This window comes from Coniosporium apollinis, assembly GCF_000281105.1.
Source record: "Coniosporium apollinis CBS 100218 chromosome Unknown supercont1.13, whole genome shotgun sequence".
In the NCBI taxonomy this organism is placed as follows: domain Eukaryota; kingdom Fungi; phylum Ascomycota; class Dothideomycetes; genus Coniosporium; species Coniosporium apollinis.
This window is the reverse complement of record NW_006913275.1, coordinates 109659-129061: the sequence shown is the minus strand read 5'-3', so window position 1 is coordinate 129061 and position 19403 is coordinate 109659. Positions and strand designations below refer to the sequence as shown.

The window sequence follows — 19403 nt, the reverse complement described above, 5'->3', positions numbered from 1 at the left end:
GTTTTCTCAATCCAGTTCTTGTGGAGTTAGTGTAGAATCTTGCGTAAGAAGTCCCCTCTGCGAAGTATGTGCCGTTCGCATGGTTCCCTTGATATGCGCCCGCTCCCGCAACGGAATCCTCAATCCCATCTTGGCTCATCGTAGCCGGTACTGTCTCTGCAAGAGTCACTGAGATAGTGCGAAGGAGAATGCAGCATGTAGTTGGCAAAGGTAGTCCGTTAGAAAGCATAGAAATTCGTCAGTCCGAAAGCAATCCTACAACCCTAACCCTACTGCCTCCCAGAACTCCATAAGCAGCTTCTCGATGCTTCCAATCTCTCTCAAGAGCCCCAGGCAACCCTCCAACACTCCCTCCGGCCACCCATCATCCTCCCTCCCCTTCTCCAACCACATCTCCGGAAGTAGATCACGTGAGAGGAGCGCGTTTCTCCACTGGTGACGAGCGACTGCATACAACACGGGCAACGAGATTATTAAGGATCGGCAGATGCTTCAAGTCCGCCTATATTGACTAAACTACTCAGGGTAGAACTCCCAAGGGTTACGATCAGCAACTAAGGAGCACAAGAGAGGACAAGTACACGTATCTTGTACGAATATATCCAAGTCTTGATACTCTACAGCGTATATGCACATAACCTACACCCAATGCTATAGTATTCAACACAGCGGGAATCTAAATGACGCACTATAATCTCCTTTTCCCCTTCGCCGGTCACCCTCTTCTCGCCCCTGCCGGCAAAAAGTCCTCAGGAACATCGTTCCAATTCTCCGTCCCTCCCCGCCCATTCCCACCTCTAAGCAGCGTTTTCGCATCTGTCCCCTCCTCACCACTACTGCTATCATACCCGTCCTCATCCTCCTGGGTCTGCTTCCTTCGATCCAGCGCCTGCATTAGCGGCCCCCCCGCCTGCGGCGACCCTGGAGACCCATCCACAAACTGCCCAGGACTCCTCCCCAAAATCGAGTCCGCCTTCCCCGGACTCCGTCTCCCGGAGGTCGGCACAGCCGTGACGCCGTTCGTAGTCGTCAGAAACCGCCTCTCGCCGCCTCCGTCCTCCCTGTCGTCCCAGTTGAGGCCTTCCTGGCGCCAGGCTGGGGGCTGCCGGGGCGGAGGGTACCCATACCCGTAACCTCCGCCACCACCAGTGGAAGTAATGTTCTCACCCCACCCCGCCGCCCTCTCCCTCTCCTCCTGCCTCCTCATCTCCGCCTCCCTTCGTCGCCGTATCCCCTCCCTCGCAGCAACCCACTCACGACTCGCCTCCCACTGCCACCCATCTCCCGTGGTATTACATATCGGCAGGAACCACAGCGCCGGCACGGGTCCCAGCACATGCAGCAAATTGCGCTTCCAACCCAGATCAAACGCGTTGGGCAGCGCGTCGCTGTCCTGTTCTTCCAGGTACTCTGCATAGCGGTCGCGCTCGCGCCGGCGTTCGAGCTGCGCGTAGGACGTGCGGAGGGAGTGGTGGGCTGGCGAGGAGGTGGAGGCATCGGAGGAGGTCGGGTAGGGGGAGCGGGAGTGCGCGCGGGAGTCTGGGCGGGAGTCTTCGCCCTCTTCGGGGCGGGTCACGCCGGGGAGGGCGTTGGCGTGGATCTCGCGCAGCTGCTCGCCGAGGTTGTGCAGGCCGTCGGTGAAGCTGCCGCGACGCTGGTCGTGGTCGGGGTAGCCGCGGCCGGCGTCGGAGGCGGCGAAGGATTGTTGCATTGCTTTTCGCAGGGGGGAGATGTAGCGGGTTTTCTCAAGGCTTTCGATTGTGGTACGTCCTTTGCAGGCGAGCATTATGTGCCAGGCTGTGAAGCCTGTGATGACGAGTCCGATTATGCCGGAGATCACGGCCAGCAGGATGTAGTTGACCGGCATGAGGGTGTCGGCAAAGTTCGCATCTGAGACCATTTCTGTCCACACCCACGATGCGGACGCGGCGAAGCAGACCCAGCAGAAGAGGGAGACGTAGATGAGGAAGAGCAGAAAGGGCTTGTAGTTGCGCAGCCCGACGCAGGTCGCCAGCCATGGGCAGTGGTGGTCCATCTTGAGGACGCAGCGCTTGCATGACGAGCAGTGGTGCGCGCGGTCCGGCTTCTTGGTCTGGCATTTCTTGCAGAAGCGGATGTCACCCGAGGACTTGACGGTGAAAGAGGTGTAGGCGCGGGGCTCGTCGGTGGGGAGGTGGCTGTAGCCCTGCTTGGAGGTGAGGGGCGAGCCCGGGTCCGTGAAGACGGCGACGGTATATGACCAGTTCAGGAGGATGTAGAAGAGTATGCCGAGTGCGGAGGAGAAATAGCCTGTCCACCCCCTCGACCCCTCTATCCCCATCCCCGCCTCAACCCATACCGCCCATGTCGTGAGCCCGTACACGAAACCAAGCGGGAGATATGTCACGACGTTGCAGCAGTAGCGCTCGCATTTCCGCGCCCAGCTCCGCCGCCGATTGGGCGATCTTGGGGGTGAAGGCGAGCCCAGCGTCGCCATGGCTCTAGGTTTCGCGCCCGGACACGCAGAAGAGGGGACTACTTGCGTGTTGAATTTGAAGACATGGGGAAACAAACGTGGACGGCGGTATTCGTAGGGGGTTCAAGGGGGGGCGGCCGCTGACTCGTGGAGCGCGTGGGGCGGAGTGACGGCGGAGGTCTCGGGGCTGGCGTTGAGATAGGTTGGGACACGCTGCGGAGCGAAGGGAGAGAGCAGCGATCGGAATACTGGTGAGGATGGATTGAGTACCGTTGTGAGGCAAGGTGGTTTGCGACTGATGGAACGACTTGAATAGCTCCCGAATGCAGCCACCGACCGTCAAGTCGTCAGCGCTGAGGCGTCATCGGCTGTGGCGCGAGCCCGGCATCCATGACGCAGATCCCCCGGTTCAGCCGCCGTGCACGTGATGTGAAGCTGGAATGCTTCCCTGTCCCTCTGAACTGAGATGGACACAGGTATATGCCCGGTGGCCGCCCAGCCATATCCAATCAGAGTCGCAGTAGATATCGCAAGGAGCCAAAAGCTACCTCTTGACCTTGCACGCTCGATAGGAAAGTGGTTCAGGTCGTCGCCGGCCACTGGGTCCACTGTCCATCCAATCTTCTTTGCCGTCACCCTGTAGTTATAATCCATCAGTTTCTCATTGCAGTAGCTTCCGATGATAATGCCTGCGCCACGAGGCAGATACGGTAGACCGATTTCGAGCTCGTTGAAGCGGTGTATATACTTATAGATATCTAGAAGGGCAGCAACGACGGAGTAGTCGACAGTATAGAAGGAGCCGTGCATCCACAGAGCGAGAAATTGTCGGGATGGAAGATGATGCGTAGGCAAGCTAATGGGTTTCGAGGGCGGAACCTCTTGCGAAGGCTACTATTGAGGCGGTCGCCCTTATTCTCAGGCCCCGCCTGATGCTTCTCGTCCTCGCTTTTCTTCTTGCGTAGGTATCTTGAACCACTGTTTACCCATGCTCCACCAAGTCTCTTCCCACCAGCTCTGCCCCTTCCTCCCACTGCCATTGCCCACAACGCTTCTAGCGGTCTCAGGCAGCAGAGCCCTAACACCCAACAACAAAATTCCCTCCACGATGACCAGTGCCCAGAATACCCATTCGCAACTTCCGCTTGTGTAGGCTACCCACCCCCCTACTGCAGGTGTATCAAGCCTACAATAACATCCTAGTCCTCGCTGTCGTGAGTTCGTTCGCGTGAAAAACTGTCAAGGCTGCTTCTAATAACAGCGACTCTGTCGTCTCTCGGACAGGGAACTGTGCCATCCGTCGTCATATAACACTGCTCTAAGCTTTCGGTACTGACCCAATCCCTGGGGATGAAGTAATGACGTTTCAGGCCCGCATGGCTCTCCTGACTATACACGGATCCCAGCCTGTACGTGCAGACCCACAAGTCTTGGTCTAGAGAAGCAAGCCTTGACCCAGATAGTATGCCCAGCGGATGCTCGACTCTCGCCACGATGTCTGGCGGAATGTAAGAGTAGGTCAGGCCCGTCAGGGGCTCTATGGAGTTCTCCCTATCGCCGACCTCAAAGAAGTTGTCATTCCACGCAGTGTTTGAATCACAAGTGACCGATACCTCCGCTGACTCGGGGTGGCGGAACTGTGAGTGCAGTACGATTTCTCAGGACAAAATGGAGGGACAAGCTTGTAGATTGCTGACGGTTCCGAGAGCAAACGCCCGCTGAATTTGCCAACGGCTCGATCTGACGTGATGAGTACCTCCAGTATAGTCCCAGAGTTCCTTCATCCCGGTGTTGAATGCGGCGTTTTCAAGTATCACAACCTACATCCATCCTGGATTAGGAGCAGAAGCCGTCAGAGAGAAACACAATCCCTCCCGCCCAATACTTACTTTTGCCCGACGCAATGCGTCAAGGTCGGGGTTACTCCATAATCTTATTCCTCTTCTTATAATGCCATACAATATTCACCACCTCTCCACCCTTTGCTCTGACGACCTCTGCCCTTGCATGATCACCAATCCACAGCTCGTGTAACTTCGAACACACCGGGAAAATCATCGATGCAACTCTGTTTTCGGCTTCTTTGCCACGTTGGTTGACTTGTCGACGGACCTCCTCGCCGTTCCGCCTCTTGTACACGTTCCCACACGTGGGAGGATGGAAGCCTACGCCAAGACAATGCGCGGGTGCTAGTGCAAGATATGTCAGGTTCTGGAAACGGCTGAGTATTGGGAGGAGTCCCTGTAACGGCGTAAGTGGGACATAAGGACAGCACATAGGGGCAGGTCGCAACGCACAGATATTTTGTCGCTGTAACTACCTCCGTCAAGACCGATGCTGGAGATATTAGGCATGACGTCCAGAATTGCTACAAGGATGAAGTCTGCAATCAGTCTTTCGACCTCGATCTGCCATCTAGAGGATCAAGAATAACATACCTTCCAACTCTTCACGTCTCCGCCATGCCATCATCTCAAAATGCTGAAGCTTGGGGGCTTTGGCAGCAGCCATAATAAGTCTGTGAAAGTGTTCTTGCTCGGATGAAATCCTTCCACTCCTCCCACGCGACGCCTGTAGCCATTGCAACCCAGTGGTCGAGATGGCGGTAACATTCGAACAAAGATTAACGGTCCATTCGCAGAATGGTCCTACAACCAGCGTCTTTACGCAGGGAAACGACAAGTCGGCTTTAGCGAATTCCATTGCAAAAGTATCAGTATGGCTTTCGGGTATACTAATAACGAGTTGTTCGAGACGCTCCATGGGCTTAAACACGATCGCTAACCGAGGCACAACGCTTTGCGGTGGAGGATATGACTTTTCTTCGTTAACCCACATGTGAAACTTGAGGGACCTGTCATGCAGTGTCAGCCAAAACACAGAATATGATGCTTGGCAAGAAACAGCGAACCTTGCGTTGCGTGCAATTGCTGGGCAGACCTCCATCAGTCCCACTGCTCGAATGGCATCGTCCCAGCCACCTTTGATGGCGATGTTTCGGAAGAGCATTGGCATGCTGAGGTGCCGCAGCCGGTGATTTGTCCTTGAGAAGCTGTCGAGGTGTGGCTTATGACGCCTCACGCCCCTGAAGTTGCAAGGACCTTCATCTATGAAGGAGCAGATCATGTAAAGAACATCGTCGTTTAGGTCGCTGAGAGACATGATGCCTTCCATATCGACTCTAGAACCCGACGGACGGCAACCGAAGCGAAAGAAAGCGATGTACTGAGGAACAAATACTATGAGAAGAATAACCAAGGTAAAATTGTTAACAATAGAGATTCACTTTATTCAGCGCCATTGGATGTGTTATAAGTTGTACATGTTGAGATTCTAGGCAGCCAAAGGGTCAAGGATGAGTGTGCCAAGTCGGGAAGGTTCAAGCTCGTCCGAGTAACGTGAGCAAACCCCACTGGTTAAAATAGTCGTCACATGGGCTTAGCATGTAACTATCACCTCAATTGGTATGTCTCTAGAGCAAATGTACTAGATGGACTTCCAACATGGCCATGCCGTTAGTCTTTCTGTCTCTCCTTCTATCACCTGCGCTCGATTCGTGCCCGCTTAATGTCCTGATTACTCTGATTACTCGAACGAACCTCACAGTCCGTTTTCTTCCGGGAGGTATCAGCTCTCTTACCAGCAAACCTTCGCCGGGATGCTGAACTGTCTTCTCTTCAGGCGTCGAAGCTGTGAACGCCCGTTTAGAATATGTCATCAGTAATCCGGACCCCTATCGACTCTTTCAGAATATCTACCCAACGCCTTGGATACCGCGATCAAGCAGAAGGGCTACCCCGGAGGAAGCGATAAGGAACTGACATTTTTGATCACTAGAGGCATCAATGCGATGTGGTTGCGCGATTCTGCGAACTAAATGTAGTCGTATCTGCCTCTACTCTCTGCATCATCCTCCAGCGATTTATTGGCATCGCTGTATAAGGGTGTCATCAACCTCCAAGCGCGATATCTTCTCACGCCGCTCTACTGCAACTCGCTTCAGCCACCCATCGAGTCCAGCATCTCCCTAGCTCCGAGTTCAGCCGCTAGCGACGATACAGTTGTGTCACTATACAACGATCGGAGCATCTTTGGATGCAAGTACAAGCTAGATTCATTAGCTGCATTCCTTCAGATCTCCACGAACTACTATGGTGGGGTCCCGCTGGCGCTCACCGGTCGCCTTCAGCGAAAAAGGTCGGGTCCGGCCGGCGGGCCGCGCCTCAACCCTCCATGTGGAGTTCTTCGGCAAGCATCGCTGAGTAGACGCCATCAAAGCCGTCCTCTCCGTGGCCGAAGCAATGACGACCTCGACTTATACGGCTAACGGCAGCATTAATGCTAGTCCGTAGACCTTCACTCGTTTCACCACGCGTGCTTCAGAGACCTTGGCGAACTATGGGACAGGCAATCCAGTCCAAAACGATACCGGCCTGATCCGCTCTGCCTTCCACCCCTCGGACGATGCAACGATCTTCCAGCTGTTCATTCCGGCTAACATAATGTTTTCTCGCTACTTGGACTAGACCTTGCACATCATGCGGCAGCTTGACAATCAGGGTGCGCTTACAGACCGTATGCAAAGCCTCGCAGCCAGCGTCAGGAACGCCATCACGAATCATGGCATGTTTAACCGATGGCGAGTATTGTTCGCATCCTGACCAGTGAAAATGATGCAGAGATCACGGCAGCACTGAAGGAGACCTTGAGCTCCACGGATGGGCTGGGCTTGATTCACGAAAGTGTCAACAGCTTTATGCTTGAAACTGGACAAGGCAATGGTGTATTCATTCGGTCGGAAGGGTGGAAGATTGTCTGACTCACCATCAGGTTTTCGTGGGCGAATGGCTTATTCGGGCGGATAATCTTTGATTTGGAGCAGAGGAAGCCGCATATCCTGAAGCAGAGCTTTTAGTAAGCTTGTAGAACGGCTTTGATAGTCTAGGGTAAGACGCGCTTTCAATTTGAGCTAAAATCCTCCCTCAAGAATCAGGAAAATCTTCCCATCCTCCTGCAACCCAGCCATTGTTCCCAGTATATGAGGTTACATAATTCTAGCTCGCCATATACATGTCGATTGCCAATATACTCAACTTTCAGGCATTAGATGGCCGGCCATGCTCTTGCTTCTATCATCCTAAAACACCCGTTCTTCCACCCTTACTTTGTTACTGCCGCCAGTTAGGTTTCGGTGCATCAGGTATTCGGTTAGTGGACCTAAATTTCCGGGTTTCTAGCTCCTCCGGTCAAGACTAAAGGGTCTGGACCAGGTGCCAGTTCGGCCTGCGATAGTGGCTGGCCCGCAGGCTGTACCTGGCCTTGCGGCTCCATCTCTTCTTCAAACACAACGTCGGCAGTTTGCCTCGCTTTGCTCTGAACTCGCGTTGATTTAAGTGCGCGCGTGTCAATACACGCCCAGACGAAGAGGGCCATGTGCAGGATGCTTTGTTCAACACCAGTCAGCTGAAGAACAGTCATATAGGAAAACAAATCGAACTTACACAGCAACGAAAATGCATGCAACAGCGACATACTCCAGCCTTACTAAACGACGCCGCCTGACCAAGACAGCGTCCTGTTCTACACAGCTATTGAACCCATAACAGGGTACATCATCGGGAATCCATCTATACACCCCGTTCGCGTCATCGCCCCAGTGGCCCCTGACACTAGTGTAGGAGTCGGAGAGATACCACCTCTGCGTATAGATCGGGGCAGTCGTAGCGAAGTAGCCGGCGGGGATGAGGGAAAGCCAAAGGATGAGATCGAGGCCGACAGCGACGCCAGGGTAGACAGGGCGCTTGCGGGATACGAGCACCGTGAGGGCGATAGCATTCCAGATAACACCACAGCCGAGCTAGAGAGATGGGGCTGTCAGGCGGATATCTGGGGCCGTTGGAGAAGAGAGAGAGAGAAAACACGCACAGGAATCAAGCTAAAAGCGATCTCGACGAAGGCCTGATTACTAGGAGTGGATAAAGCTCCCGCCACACATCCTATCCCGATGAGGGAGATGATCAGAGATGCGAGGCGCAGGCCGAACTTCCAGGCCCACTGTTTCTCAGCGCTCTTGATGCCGACACCGGATGCTGCGTTGAAGACCATGTTTGGTAGTAAAAGTAGGATAGGTGACTGTGAAGCTTAGAAATCAAATTGCACGCCCGGTCGAACAGAGACGCAGTGGGGAGGGGGGCACGATGTGAACTTAAAACAGTAGGCATATTTCGTATCCATGTTGCGAAGGATGCGCGAAGGATGCGCGTTGTCAACAAACTCTGTTGCCTGAAGCAAGCCATGGCAACAACCAAACATGAGGGGTAAGCATAGAGGATCCTCCAGCATCTGCTGGTCAGTGTGTGTCCGTCGACCTTCACCAGAACCATTGTCGTTTGCATTTGGATCACGGAATCGTTGAAGCATGTTGTCAGAAACAAACATTGTTTTCCTAAGTCTGCCCAGGTCTCTAATAGCAATGAAAGTCATCCAAGCAACAAGCACACTCGAGAAAGCCGCGGCATATCCATCAAAGTACAAGTCGTTTCCTCCAAAAGAGAAAAAAGTCGTCGTTAGAGTAAGCGAGTCCCAGGGGACTTGAGCGCACTAGTCCATCTAGCCCAGCAGAAACACCGAGCTGATTGTCCATCTTGAGAGGGCGCGCCAGTCACGCCTGGTTCCCGTGTCGAATCTCCCTTGGTATGTCATTCGATCGTCTTGGCCGTCAAAGTGTCGAAGTAGCGTTTAACAGCTCTTGTGCTAGGGCCGTATGAGGTAGCATCCTAGGAGCCATGATGTCGCGGCGGCAGACCTTGGGAGGAAGAGATCTTGGTGGTTGGTGAGACTGTTTTACATCACGGTGCAGCCGTATCCGTTCTGTCCTGTTGCAAGTAGTCAGCAAGTGGTAATACAGATCGAGATCTAGCGATGCATACCTCTCTTGAAAGGGCCGGCCATATAGAATTGCTGGTTGAGCGTTGGATAGTCGTGAGACTGTGTGTGAGTGGCTGATTTGATGTTGTGGTTGCGTGTGGTTGTCTGAACTTCGTCCAGAAACAGGAATGGCAGCGTACTTAAGAGAATGATGAGTTCGGAAGCCACGGTGCCGAGCGGAACCTCTGCCACAGGCATGATGAAAGGTAGTTCTCGTTTCCTTGAAGATAGATAAAGCATGAGGGAAGTTCGTTGTTCGTGTTAAGACAAGTCCGTTTGGTGGATACGTTGGTGGTTTGGATTTACCGTTAGTATTGTTGTGCTTGATATTGTTCTCCGCCAGAGAGGAGCGGCGATCCTGCTACCACCACAACTTCCCTGCCATGACAATGCCGTTCAATACAAAGCGGACCCACTATTTTGAAAGCTCGTATTGTCTTGAGCCGTGTTGCCGAGGACTTCGTCAACGCTCGTGACGACGCCTTGGTATCGATGGTTGACTCTGCCACTACGAAACTCCCCACATATTGTGGCAGCCACCTGGTCAACATAAAGACAGCATCTACGTGGTCATCAGATATAGAGAATTGTCCGGCTGGTACTGTGCTGTAGATGAGATGTTGAACAGTCAGGAAACGGTATCAAATTTTCGCCATTCTGAGGCGCCTCATCGATGGATCGGCAAGCGTTCAATGAGCAGCACGTTTTGGGCTCCATGGCATGCTGAGACAGAAGGGAGCTTCCTCAAGTTCAGAAAGAACAATGAAGCGGACGATAACGAGAAAGGTGCTGTGCTCGATGAAAGATCGATAATGAAAAGCGTGGGAGCACGAACTTGCTCGCGCGTCATGACATCCAGTGTCTAGAGGAAGAGGATTTCTGACATGACTTTCATATCGGAGCTAGACATTGTGGCCCTCCAAGGTCATGGCTTCGGATTGTGCGCACTCGCTCCCAGCTACTCACCGTCTCTCAAACCTCTTGACAAATCGGCTCGAGTGTCATTACGTTGTCTGGCCATCCGTGTCGACAAGACGTTGCGATTGTTCTCCGGAAATGTTTGAGGTGTTGATGGTTCGGCGCTAGCTTCATGCAATTTGCTTGGCGTATCACGTGACGTGACAGCAAGACGCTGCTGTTAGCTACCTACCGATAGTTATCTGCGAGCCCTGTGCAAGATTCCTTCTCCTGCTCTGGAGGGTGAGTGCCGCCGCCCTGAGCTCGCGTGAGCCGAAGTGATTTTTGAGTGAGTTTGGGTAAGTATAGAGTGATGAACAGACTAGCCTTCATGCAGACGTTGTCCGGACGGTAGATAAGGCGGAGTTAACGAGACGGTATTGGCATCTCTACGGCTTCACCGAGCAGCTCAAGTTTACGCGGACTTGGCCTAAGAACCAGGGGGAAGGGATTGAAGGGTGGGGGCGTTTTCGCGTTAGATTCATGTGGATACCGCATTATAAAGTTTTAGAAAATGGGAATCTACGGTGCGACATGACTTGTAGGTAAAGTCCTCAGACCAGCAGCTAAAGTCAGCAGGTGCAGTACACTGCTTATCTATGTAGTACTGCGTGAAAGGAGATACTCTTGAGACTCGTGGCTCTTAGATCTGCACTCCGACATTGACATGGGAGCAATACAGGCATGCGATATTCGCCGCCCCCATCCGCAATCGTTCCTGAGGAATACCTCCCTACAACCACAACTCTAATACCTCATTGATGTGTAGGTTCAGACAAGAGTCTGAATGATATACAAGACCGAAAAGTGTTGTTCAGTCATGAGATAAAAGTACTATGGATGGTTAGCTTTTGGCACTTTGGATGTGTAGAGCCCTGCTGACGAAGCTCTTCAGATTGCGGATGGGGGCCGAGTCGTGTCACGTCCGTAACTGAATCCGGGATTTTAGGATGGAATGTTGCATCCGACATAAGCTCACATCAGCGGCCTAATGTGGTTGAGTGATATAAAGCAGTGTCCCGTCCTCATGTCCAAATGCCGTTTGTAAATCATCTATGCTGACGTTGTAGGACTTCGAGGTGTTCTACTTGTAAGTAAACGTGTCGACTATCACCAGGGCTCCTAGAGAAGCACCAGTATTGACCAGAGCGTTAGGTCAAGCACCGTGAAGGCCCAGACTCAGAGCTAGCTTAAGCTTCGAAATTGTCAAACATGCAGCGCCTTAAAGAAGCAATTTACGGCTGCCCCAAAGTGCCACCGCGGGTCCGCACCAAACCCATGCAAGTCCTATGTGTGGGTATATCCCGTTCGGCGACTGAATCGCTCGCCGTCGCCCTGCGCAAGCTTGGTCTCGAGACGTACCACGGCTGGGACATGATCATGGAGGACAGCGCACGAACCCAACAGGACTGGAACGATTTGGCACGTAGGAAATACTGCGGCGAACCGGACGGCGATGTTCGGATCTCCAGCGCCGAGTTCGACAAACTCCTCGGCCATGCGGAGGCCGTGGTGGACATTGCAGGGTGGACGTTTGCGCCAGAGCTCATCGCCGCGTATCCCGATGCAAAAGTCATCCTGAACACGCGCCGTGATCTTGACGCATGGCATCGGAGCATGGCGCAATCGGTTTTGAAAGAGGCCGAGGACAGCTGGTTCATGTGGTTCATGCATTTTTGGACCGCGGAGCTGTTTTGGTCATGGGAAATGTGTTTCTGTAATGTGTTTCCGGCATTCTATCGAAGTCCGTGGCCGCACACGGCAAGGGCAGGTGTCGTTCGTAACGGCAAGTGGGTCTATCGTGAGCACTGCAACGCGATCAGAGGTCTCGTGCCGAAGGAGCGGTTGCTGGAATGGAGTGTTGAGGATGGCTGGGAGCCTATCTGCAAGGCAAGTGGAGATTCCGTGAAATGCAGTTCATGTTCTGACAACTGGCCAGTTCCTGGGCAAAGAAGCGCCGAAGGAACCGTTTCCGCACGCCAATAATCCGGCTGACTTCAAGAAGACCGTTGAAAAGATGGTTAAGCCCCGTTATGCCAAGGGTTTTCGTAACTTGGGGTTGTTTTTGGCCTTCTTTATTATCCTCGTTACAGCGGTGGTCCTTGGGATGAGGGAAGGTGGCGGTCCGTGGAATACACTCACTTAGTCCAAACGGAGGGATAACCTTTCATATAGGATGCGCAGTCTGATCGCGATCAGGAGAGGAGACCTGAGAAAATGGGGTTGGTGGTTACTTTGTCATATATGCCTGCCGTAAAGTCAGTTCGATACGTGCCACTTTCGTATGGCAATCAAGGAAGGTCACGATGAGAGCGCTCGTCACGAAGAAGATGAAGATGTTCGTAAAGAAGGATTGATGATGGACACTTGCATTCAGTCCAAGGAATTTTAATCACCAACATCACCATTCGATGAACTCATACTCATCCTCATCATTCCATCGTAACTCTATTCCTTTTCCTGTTCCTTTCTTTTTTTCCAATTGTCAACCAGTAAAATATCCTGCCCGCACGCCCCGCTCCCATCTACGTATACACATCCTCCGTAAATGCATTCAGCCCGAGCCCCTCCTGCGCGATATCCTCCTCCTTGAGAAACAACAACGGCATCTCAACAAGCGTCCCCCTAATCTTCGCCAACTCCTCTTTGACGGCCCTGACATCCCCCCCAAACTCCTCCGCCACAACATGCCCCCACTGGTACCTACTCGGCTTCTTCTCCTTGCCCTTCTCATCCTTCGGCGGGCTAAAAAACCGCCCATAAAACTCCTCATACTGCTTCCAGTTCCTGACGCCATCATACGGCACGGGATGAAACAACCTCGCAAACGCATCCGTGTTGATCTTCGCGCGCCGATTCCAGAAATGCAGGAACCCATCGTCCAGCGGATCCGTGACGAGTCGGTCCTCCTCGCTGCCCCAGTCATATAGGTTCGGCGCGCCGACGGGCTCGTAGTTCGCGTCGGGGACCTCGTAGTTTTGCGGCCGCACGAGGCCGAGGTGCTTGCGGAAGATCTCGCGGCGGAGCGAGGCGGCGAAGCGGGAGGCGCGCCAGGGCCGCCCGTTCATGAGGGAGTCGCAGGGCGTCGGGTCTTCGATTACGACGGCGATCTCGGAGTCGTGGTCGCCGAGTTGGGAGCGGTCGTTTAGGTTTGCGCTGCCGCAGATTACGACGCGGTCGTCGGCGATGAGGAGCTGGTGCGTGTTAGCGTAAGACAACGGATGGAGATGTGAGTGGGGTTTAGGTAGGTACCTTTGAGTGGATGTACAGCTCCTCGCTCACGAACGCGTCGATCTCATCCATGTTGCCGCCCTCCCAGGGCACATTGCGAATGTCTTCGCCGCCAAGCATGTAACATTCGCTGACGGAATCCCAGCGGCCGCTTCCTAGTCCTTTGCGGTTGCCTATTTGTGCAGCACCTTGCTGGTACGCTTGGTAGGCGTCGCCCCGGCCGTATCCGCCCTCCATCTCGTACGGAGCGGGCTGGCCGTATCCCTCCTGTGCACCGTATGCTTGTGGGCCGCCATATCCCTGCGGTACACCATAGCCTGGTTCACTAAGTCCCTCAGGCCTGTACGGCTGATAGGGGTGCGGTTTCAAGCTCCCCTCTTCGTACTTCCCACCGTATGCCTCATCGTGCTTCTGTCTTGCCTCTTCATACGAGACTCCGCTCTGCTGCTCCGCCGCCTTCATGGCACCACTAACGTTAATGCGGTCGTAGCTCCGAAGGTTGTAGAAGCGAATGTACTGTGTCGGGTCAAAGCCCTCCCTAGCGATGGACTCCATGATGCTGTGTCCGTTGCCTCGGTTGATGGAAGTGTACTGGAACTCCATGATCGCACGGGTACTCAGCGCATCATCGCTCTTGAGGTCGCCGGCGAAGGCGGGAACGGCGGGCATCATGACGATCATCTTGTACTTCTCGCCGTTCCGTGCGGCGCGTAGGATGCGCTCGACGATGGCGGCTCCGATCTTGTTTTTGATGGGCTTCTGCTTGTCGTCAGTCGCGGTGATAAAGAACTGGTTCTCGATGTAGATGAAATGCTGGCTGTTGCGGATGACCTCCATGTATGCGTTTGCGATTGAGTGCTGCGTTCATCAGTGTTGTGCTGTAATTGAGCTAGGGCACGGTACAACCTACCTCGACAACGATACCATGACTCCATTTCGCACTACTCCTGGTCAACTGTATGGCAGCGGGGCCACGTGCACCAGCTGTAGCCGGGCGAGAGCCTGTGCGACGGCCGACACCCAGATGATCATGTCTCCCCTGAAGTTCTTCGCCAAGCCGATCCTTGAGCCTGTCGCGGATGCCGCCCTCGTGGCCATGGAAGAGCGCCCGCTCACCCCTTTCGTAAGCTTCGCGTCTGAAGTTACGGTCTTGTCCTCCTTCGTACGGATCACCATAGCCACGGTCACGGCTCTCATACTCATCGCCATAGCCACGGCCGCGGCTGTCGTACTCTTCATCATAACCACGCCGGGAGCTTTCATAGTCACCACCGTAACTTCGCTCGCGGCCAAATTCTTCACCTTCCACTCCTCGGTAACTCTGTTCGGAATATGAGGGAAACGCTCCCGGAGGCGCGCCGTCGCCGTAACCGCTGACAGTTCCCGGGAAGGTAAGGGGCGCGTATCTGGCGTCTTTTCGAACAGTGTACTTCTCAGCGTAGATGAAGTTCCACCTCTGGACGAAGTGGTTCTGCAAATCCTGGACCGCCGGGCCGCTTATGCAGATGGACACATCAGACCAGCCCATGCGTGAGTTCTTCGTCCGGTCGAGCTTGTTGTTTTGCCAGTTCTTGACATCTTGAAAGTCCATCACCCTCGCGTTGTTGTAGTCCTGGCCGGGGAAAACAATGTCGTCGAGGTTGCCGGGGTGGGCGTCGGCGATGGCGTGCTGGTTCGTGTCCCAACGCCCGTAGCACAGGTCCAGTCCTCCCATGAAGGCGGTCTTACCGTCGACAAGACACAGCTTTTCGTGGTGAGCCCAGTACAGGACCGTTCCCTCAGTCTGACCGTAGAGCCCTTGCAGTGCGCTCAGTGGCATCTTAGCAGCATTGGCAGCGGTGAGGTTCATTGACTGGAATGACGCCAAGAAGTCGGCAGCGATGGTCTGGCGATCCGGGAGATGGTCAGGGTGCCGGAAGACTGCGATGTTGGGATGTAGGTCTTCCAGAGCATGCTTGGTGTGCGAGGACGATACTGTAACAGGCGGAGCGATCAGCGGATTCGTCTCCTCTACTTCTTCTAGTGACTTGAAAGTGACGTCCAGGCCAAGCCGTGTCAGGAACCTCGTGAATGGGTCCGTCGTGTGTGGCAAGAGAGAGTGCAGATAGTCTGGTAACGTTGGACTCAGGTACTTACGAGTGAGGGCTTGGGTTACCTGTGTGTTGTCAGTATTGTAATCAACGTTCCCGAGGTGGATGTTGCATACTTCTTTGTAGACTATAATATTGACCTTGACTCCTCGCCGGGCGGCAGCCTGCAGCATTCGGTCTACCCTGTATTGCTCATGCTTCGCCGGAGGCCGACGAAGATACAACTCCGGCGACAGCCACCCTACGAAGCTCAGCACCGCCTCAAGAGACCTGAAAGCGGCGGTACGTACAGTCCAGAATCCATATCGATTCCCTGGCTTGCTCCAGTGCTATGGACACGGCCCACATGTATCCGCAAGCGTCAACATACCACTTGATTTCGTTTCCCTCACGCTGTGGAGCAAAGCTGTGGAAGCGGTTTTCCGCGTGGTGGTCGTGGGTGCCGTCGCTGCATTGCCCGCTTGGATGTGTGTGTCCATGAGTCTCTTCGCGGGCAGCCAATCTGTCTTTGAGTTCGGCGCCAACTCCGTGCACAGCGCCGTGCAGCTTGTCGAAGAGGAAGGACATGCCGCCGCTTGATGTGGGCTTCTGAGGCTGGTAGTGGTACTGATATGGATCCTCCGATGATTGAGGGTTGTAGGGTGCGGGGACGTTCTGGAGGGTTGTCAGCATCAGGGCAGTGGATGGACAGCATAAATGAGGGCTCACAGGTTGCTGCTGCTGGGACTGTCTTCCTCGAAAGCGTTTATAGATGTCTCCAACTATGCCTCGCTCGCCTCCTTCGTCTTGACCTTGGCCGTGATAGTAGTCTCCGTATGCGAGGTCGTCGTCGTACCTGCTTGCCATCACAAGGGAACGAAGAACGAGAGGCTCTTCTGCAGGCTAGTCCATCAAAGCCTGGTTCACATCTTTAACAAGGGTCACCTTCAGGGTATCCGTGGATCCGCAACGGTCGTGTGCGAGCTGATGACGCTGCGGGGCTTGCGTCACCGTTGATCTCCGCTCTCCGCCGCACATGCTGACGGCTGGGGGGAGGTCTTCCGCCATTGTGAGCAGCGGAAAGGGATCTGTTGCCGCTGGATATCTCCAATGCGTCTCAAGAGCCTCGCAACCACTACCCAAAGGTGCTCTCCTGTCAATTGATGATCATGAACCGGTATCACGATCCAAAACAGCTAGACAGACTGCTACCGCCAACGCCATGACGTCCGAGCATTCCCCGCCGCCGACAACGAGCTACACCCGACTATTACCAACACCCACGTCTCCTCGGTGCCCCTCTCCAGCTTCCCATTGATCCGCTGATTAACTGCCAGGAAGTACCCGTCGACCTATATAGCTGTGCACCGTCTTCTCCCTCATCATGCATGCCCCATCTCCATTTGCGCTGTCAACCAGACTCTCTACTCGTGCTTTAGTGCCTCTCTCAGCGAGAATCATCCGTCCTGCCACAGCCATCGCAGCTCAGAACTTCAACCGCAGCTTCCAGCAGACCTCCAAGATGACTTCCCCAAACGCGACAATCGCTACCCTTGATGTGCGTTGACGGCGCTCAGCCGACTGAACGCCCACTGACACCCCGCAGGCCTCCCTCGTCCATCGTCTCCCTGCGTCCTCGCCGACCCTCTTCGAGGCCAAGAAGCAGAAGAACCTGACCTTCGAAGCCATCGCCAAGAAGCTCGGTCGCGAGGAGGTCGCCGTTGCGGCGCTCTTCTACGGCCAGGCCAAGGCCAGCGCCGACGACATCAAGAACCTGTCCGAGCTCCTGGACATTCCCCAGGACAAGCTTGAGTCGCAGATGGCTGGCTGGCCGGACCGGGGCCGAACAATCGATATGCCGCCCAAAGAGCCGCTGATCTACCGCCTCTTCGAGATTGTGCAAAACTACGGGTACGCCTACAAGGCAGTCCTGAACGAGAAGTTCGGAGATGGCATTATGAGCGCCATCTCTTTCTCGACCAAGATTGAGAAGGAGACTGATGACAAGGGTGACTGGGCTGTCATAACTCTGAGGGGGAAATGGTAGGCCGATCGCCCTTCTGTCTGCGCTTTGAATGCTGACAACGCCGCAGGCTGCCGTATACACGCTTCTAGATGCGTGCATATTCTGGACATGGAAATCCGTAGATACGTGTAACTAAGAAACGCTACATCAATGCCTATGGTTGAGTGTTCAGTCTATTTGGAGCGAACTGTGCGGCTGCCCGCTTCAAACGCTGTTCACATCCTGAGAGTCGTTCTGCGGTAGCGTAATCTCCCCTGGTGGGGTTCTGTTCACAACAACTGAAGCTGTAAAAGATATCCGGCAGGCGATTCTTCTCAGCAATGCGCTTGCTATGACGTCTAACTTCACTTCGCTTCACTTCGCTCCGTCTCATATCGACGCTTTTCCACCTAGACTGTTCTCGACCATGTCTTCAGATATGAACTCCCCCCAAAGTCCGCAGATCTTCTTCACACAGTCTCAGAGTCGCGTTCAATCTGATCTCTTCTTGGAACTGTGTCCTCTCTTTCACACTAACTAGCTGATCCGCTCTCCACGGTTCGACAACCACTCGCAATGGGCAACACCTCTTCGAAGGGCAAGCCTAGCGCACCGAGAACAACCGCTCCAAGGGCAGCCGCTCCTAGCATTTCCCTCGAATACTTTAATAGAGCAGAAATCTTCTCCAACACCCCTCCGCCTCGATCTTTCCACACGCCTTCCGTAGTCCTCCCGCGCCCCATCCCTCAGCAACCCACGTTCACGCGCGATGCGAGGCCCCTACATCGCCGCCCTGAAGGCTACCCGAGAGCAATCTACGTCACAGCCACCTCGCACGCATCTCCCACGATCCCCACAAAGCCGACGCCGCTCACCCCGCCCGTCCAACCCCCATCCCCAGCGCCAACAGCCGGACCCTCCACGCCATCCACCTGGTCCCCCAACCCCAACTCAGCCCCCAGCTCAGCAATCACACCCCCGGCGCCCCGCAGAGATCTCGTACGTTACTCCTCCTGCCTCGACCCTAACGATCTCATAGTCGCGGATACGATCTTCGAGTCCCCCTCCGGCCACCTGCTGGGCCCGGACGCGTTCTTCGCGCGCGAGGATCGGCCCATGAGTATTCGCGAGCGCCAGCAGGCGATTATCGCGAACACGATGCTGAAGACGAGGGCGCTGCCGGAGTTTCGTGATGGGACAGAGACAGAGAGAGAGACACGACGGAGAGAGATGACGGGGACCGGGACCGGGATCGGGAAACGCAAGGGGAGGGGATGTTGGGGGTGTTGGGGCGTTGGGAGGGGGCGAGGGACGTGAAGGTGAGTGCGATGGGAGATCTTGGGGGGGTTGGGGACGGGTGCTAATGTGTGTGATGACTGCTAGAGAGACTTTCATGAGGCTGAACGACTGATGGAGGAGAGGCGGGATTGCGAGGCTAATGGCATTGGTGGCATTGGGGGTGGCGTGGGAAGTGTTTGGCTTTCTGGATCTCCATGGGAGCGTAGCATGATTGATGAGTTTGTACGTGCCATGTTCCCGTATCTGGGAGCCTGCGGACAAATTATGAAGATATGCTAAGCATCAGAAGCTGTCCTCCATTAACACCTGAAGATTTCTTGCAAGTATTCCCACAACTCCGTTTCAGATCTATGTTCCACCTCTGAGTGATTACGACAACAGATTTCTTTGGTGAATCATCCGCATGCTACGCAACCCGACCAACCGCTCGCATGTCTGGCGCCGGTCGGGCATGTCTTAC

At 54.4% G+C, this 19403-nt stretch overlaps 7 protein-coding genes across 7 annotated transcripts; 3 read left to right on the top strand and 4 right to left on the bottom strand.

Annotated features, from left to right (window-relative positions):
• Nucleotides 1–715: 715 nt before the first annotated feature.
• Nucleotides 716–2476, bottom strand: W97_03193 (uncharacterized protein; the record flags this gene model as incomplete). The annotated part of the gene is made up of 1 exon (XM_007781091.1): nucleotides 716–2476. One exon carries the CDS (start codon nucleotides 2474–2476, stop codon nucleotides 716–718), a length of 1761 nt encoding a protein of 586 aa, XP_007779281.1.
• Nucleotides 2477–3654: 1178 nt separating this feature from the next.
• Nucleotides 3655–5617, bottom strand: W97_03192 (uncharacterized protein; the record flags this gene model as incomplete). The annotated part of the gene is made up of 5 exons (XM_007781090.1): nucleotides 3655–4092; nucleotides 4415–4696; nucleotides 4753–4838; nucleotides 4894–5309; nucleotides 5367–5617. 5 exons carry the CDS (start codon nucleotides 5615–5617, stop codon nucleotides 3655–3657), a joined length of 1473 nt encoding a protein of 490 aa, XP_007779280.1.
• Nucleotides 5618–7672: 2055 nt separating this feature from the next.
• Nucleotides 7673–8560, bottom strand: W97_03191 (uncharacterized protein; the record flags this gene model as incomplete). The annotated part of the gene is made up of 3 exons (XM_007781089.1): nucleotides 7673–7898; nucleotides 7957–8312; nucleotides 8381–8560. 3 exons carry the CDS (start codon nucleotides 8558–8560, stop codon nucleotides 7673–7675), a joined length of 762 nt encoding a protein of 253 aa, XP_007779279.1.
• A 2991-nt stretch (nucleotides 8561–11551) lies between these two features.
• W97_03190 (uncharacterized protein) lies at nucleotides 11552–12485 on the top strand (the record flags this gene model as incomplete). The annotated part of the gene is made up of 2 exons (XM_007781088.1): nucleotides 11552–12244; nucleotides 12279–12485. The coding sequence occupies 2 exons, from the start codon at nucleotides 11552–11554 to the stop codon at nucleotides 12483–12485; spliced, it is 900 nt and encodes a 299-aa protein (XP_007779278.1).
• Nucleotides 12486–12864: 379 nt separating this feature from the next.
• On the bottom strand, nucleotides 12865–16506 carry W97_03189 (uncharacterized protein; the record flags this gene model as incomplete). The annotated part of the gene is made up of 7 exons (XM_007781087.1): nucleotides 12865–13533; nucleotides 13592–13851; nucleotides 13963–14428; nucleotides 14481–15578; nucleotides 15777–15901; nucleotides 15951–16314; nucleotides 16369–16506. The coding sequence occupies 7 exons, from the start codon at nucleotides 16504–16506 to the stop codon at nucleotides 12865–12867; spliced, it is 3120 nt and encodes a 1039-aa protein (XP_007779277.1).
• Nucleotides 16507–17161: 655 nt separating this feature from the next.
• Nucleotides 17162–17686, top strand: W97_03188 (cyanate hydratase; the record flags this gene model as incomplete). Its single annotated transcript, XM_007781086.1, has 2 exons — nucleotides 17162–17197; nucleotides 17246–17686. The coding sequence occupies 2 exons, from the start codon at nucleotides 17162–17164 to the stop codon at nucleotides 17684–17686; spliced, it is 477 nt and encodes a 158-aa protein (XP_007779276.1).
• Nucleotides 17687–18220: 534 nt separating this feature from the next.
• On the top strand, nucleotides 18221–18961 carry W97_03187 (uncharacterized protein; the record flags this gene model as incomplete). The annotated part of the gene is made up of 1 exon (XM_007781085.1): nucleotides 18221–18961. One exon carries the CDS (start codon nucleotides 18221–18223, stop codon nucleotides 18959–18961), a length of 741 nt encoding a protein of 246 aa, XP_007779275.1.
• Between the last annotated feature and the right edge of the window lie 442 nt (nucleotides 18962–19403).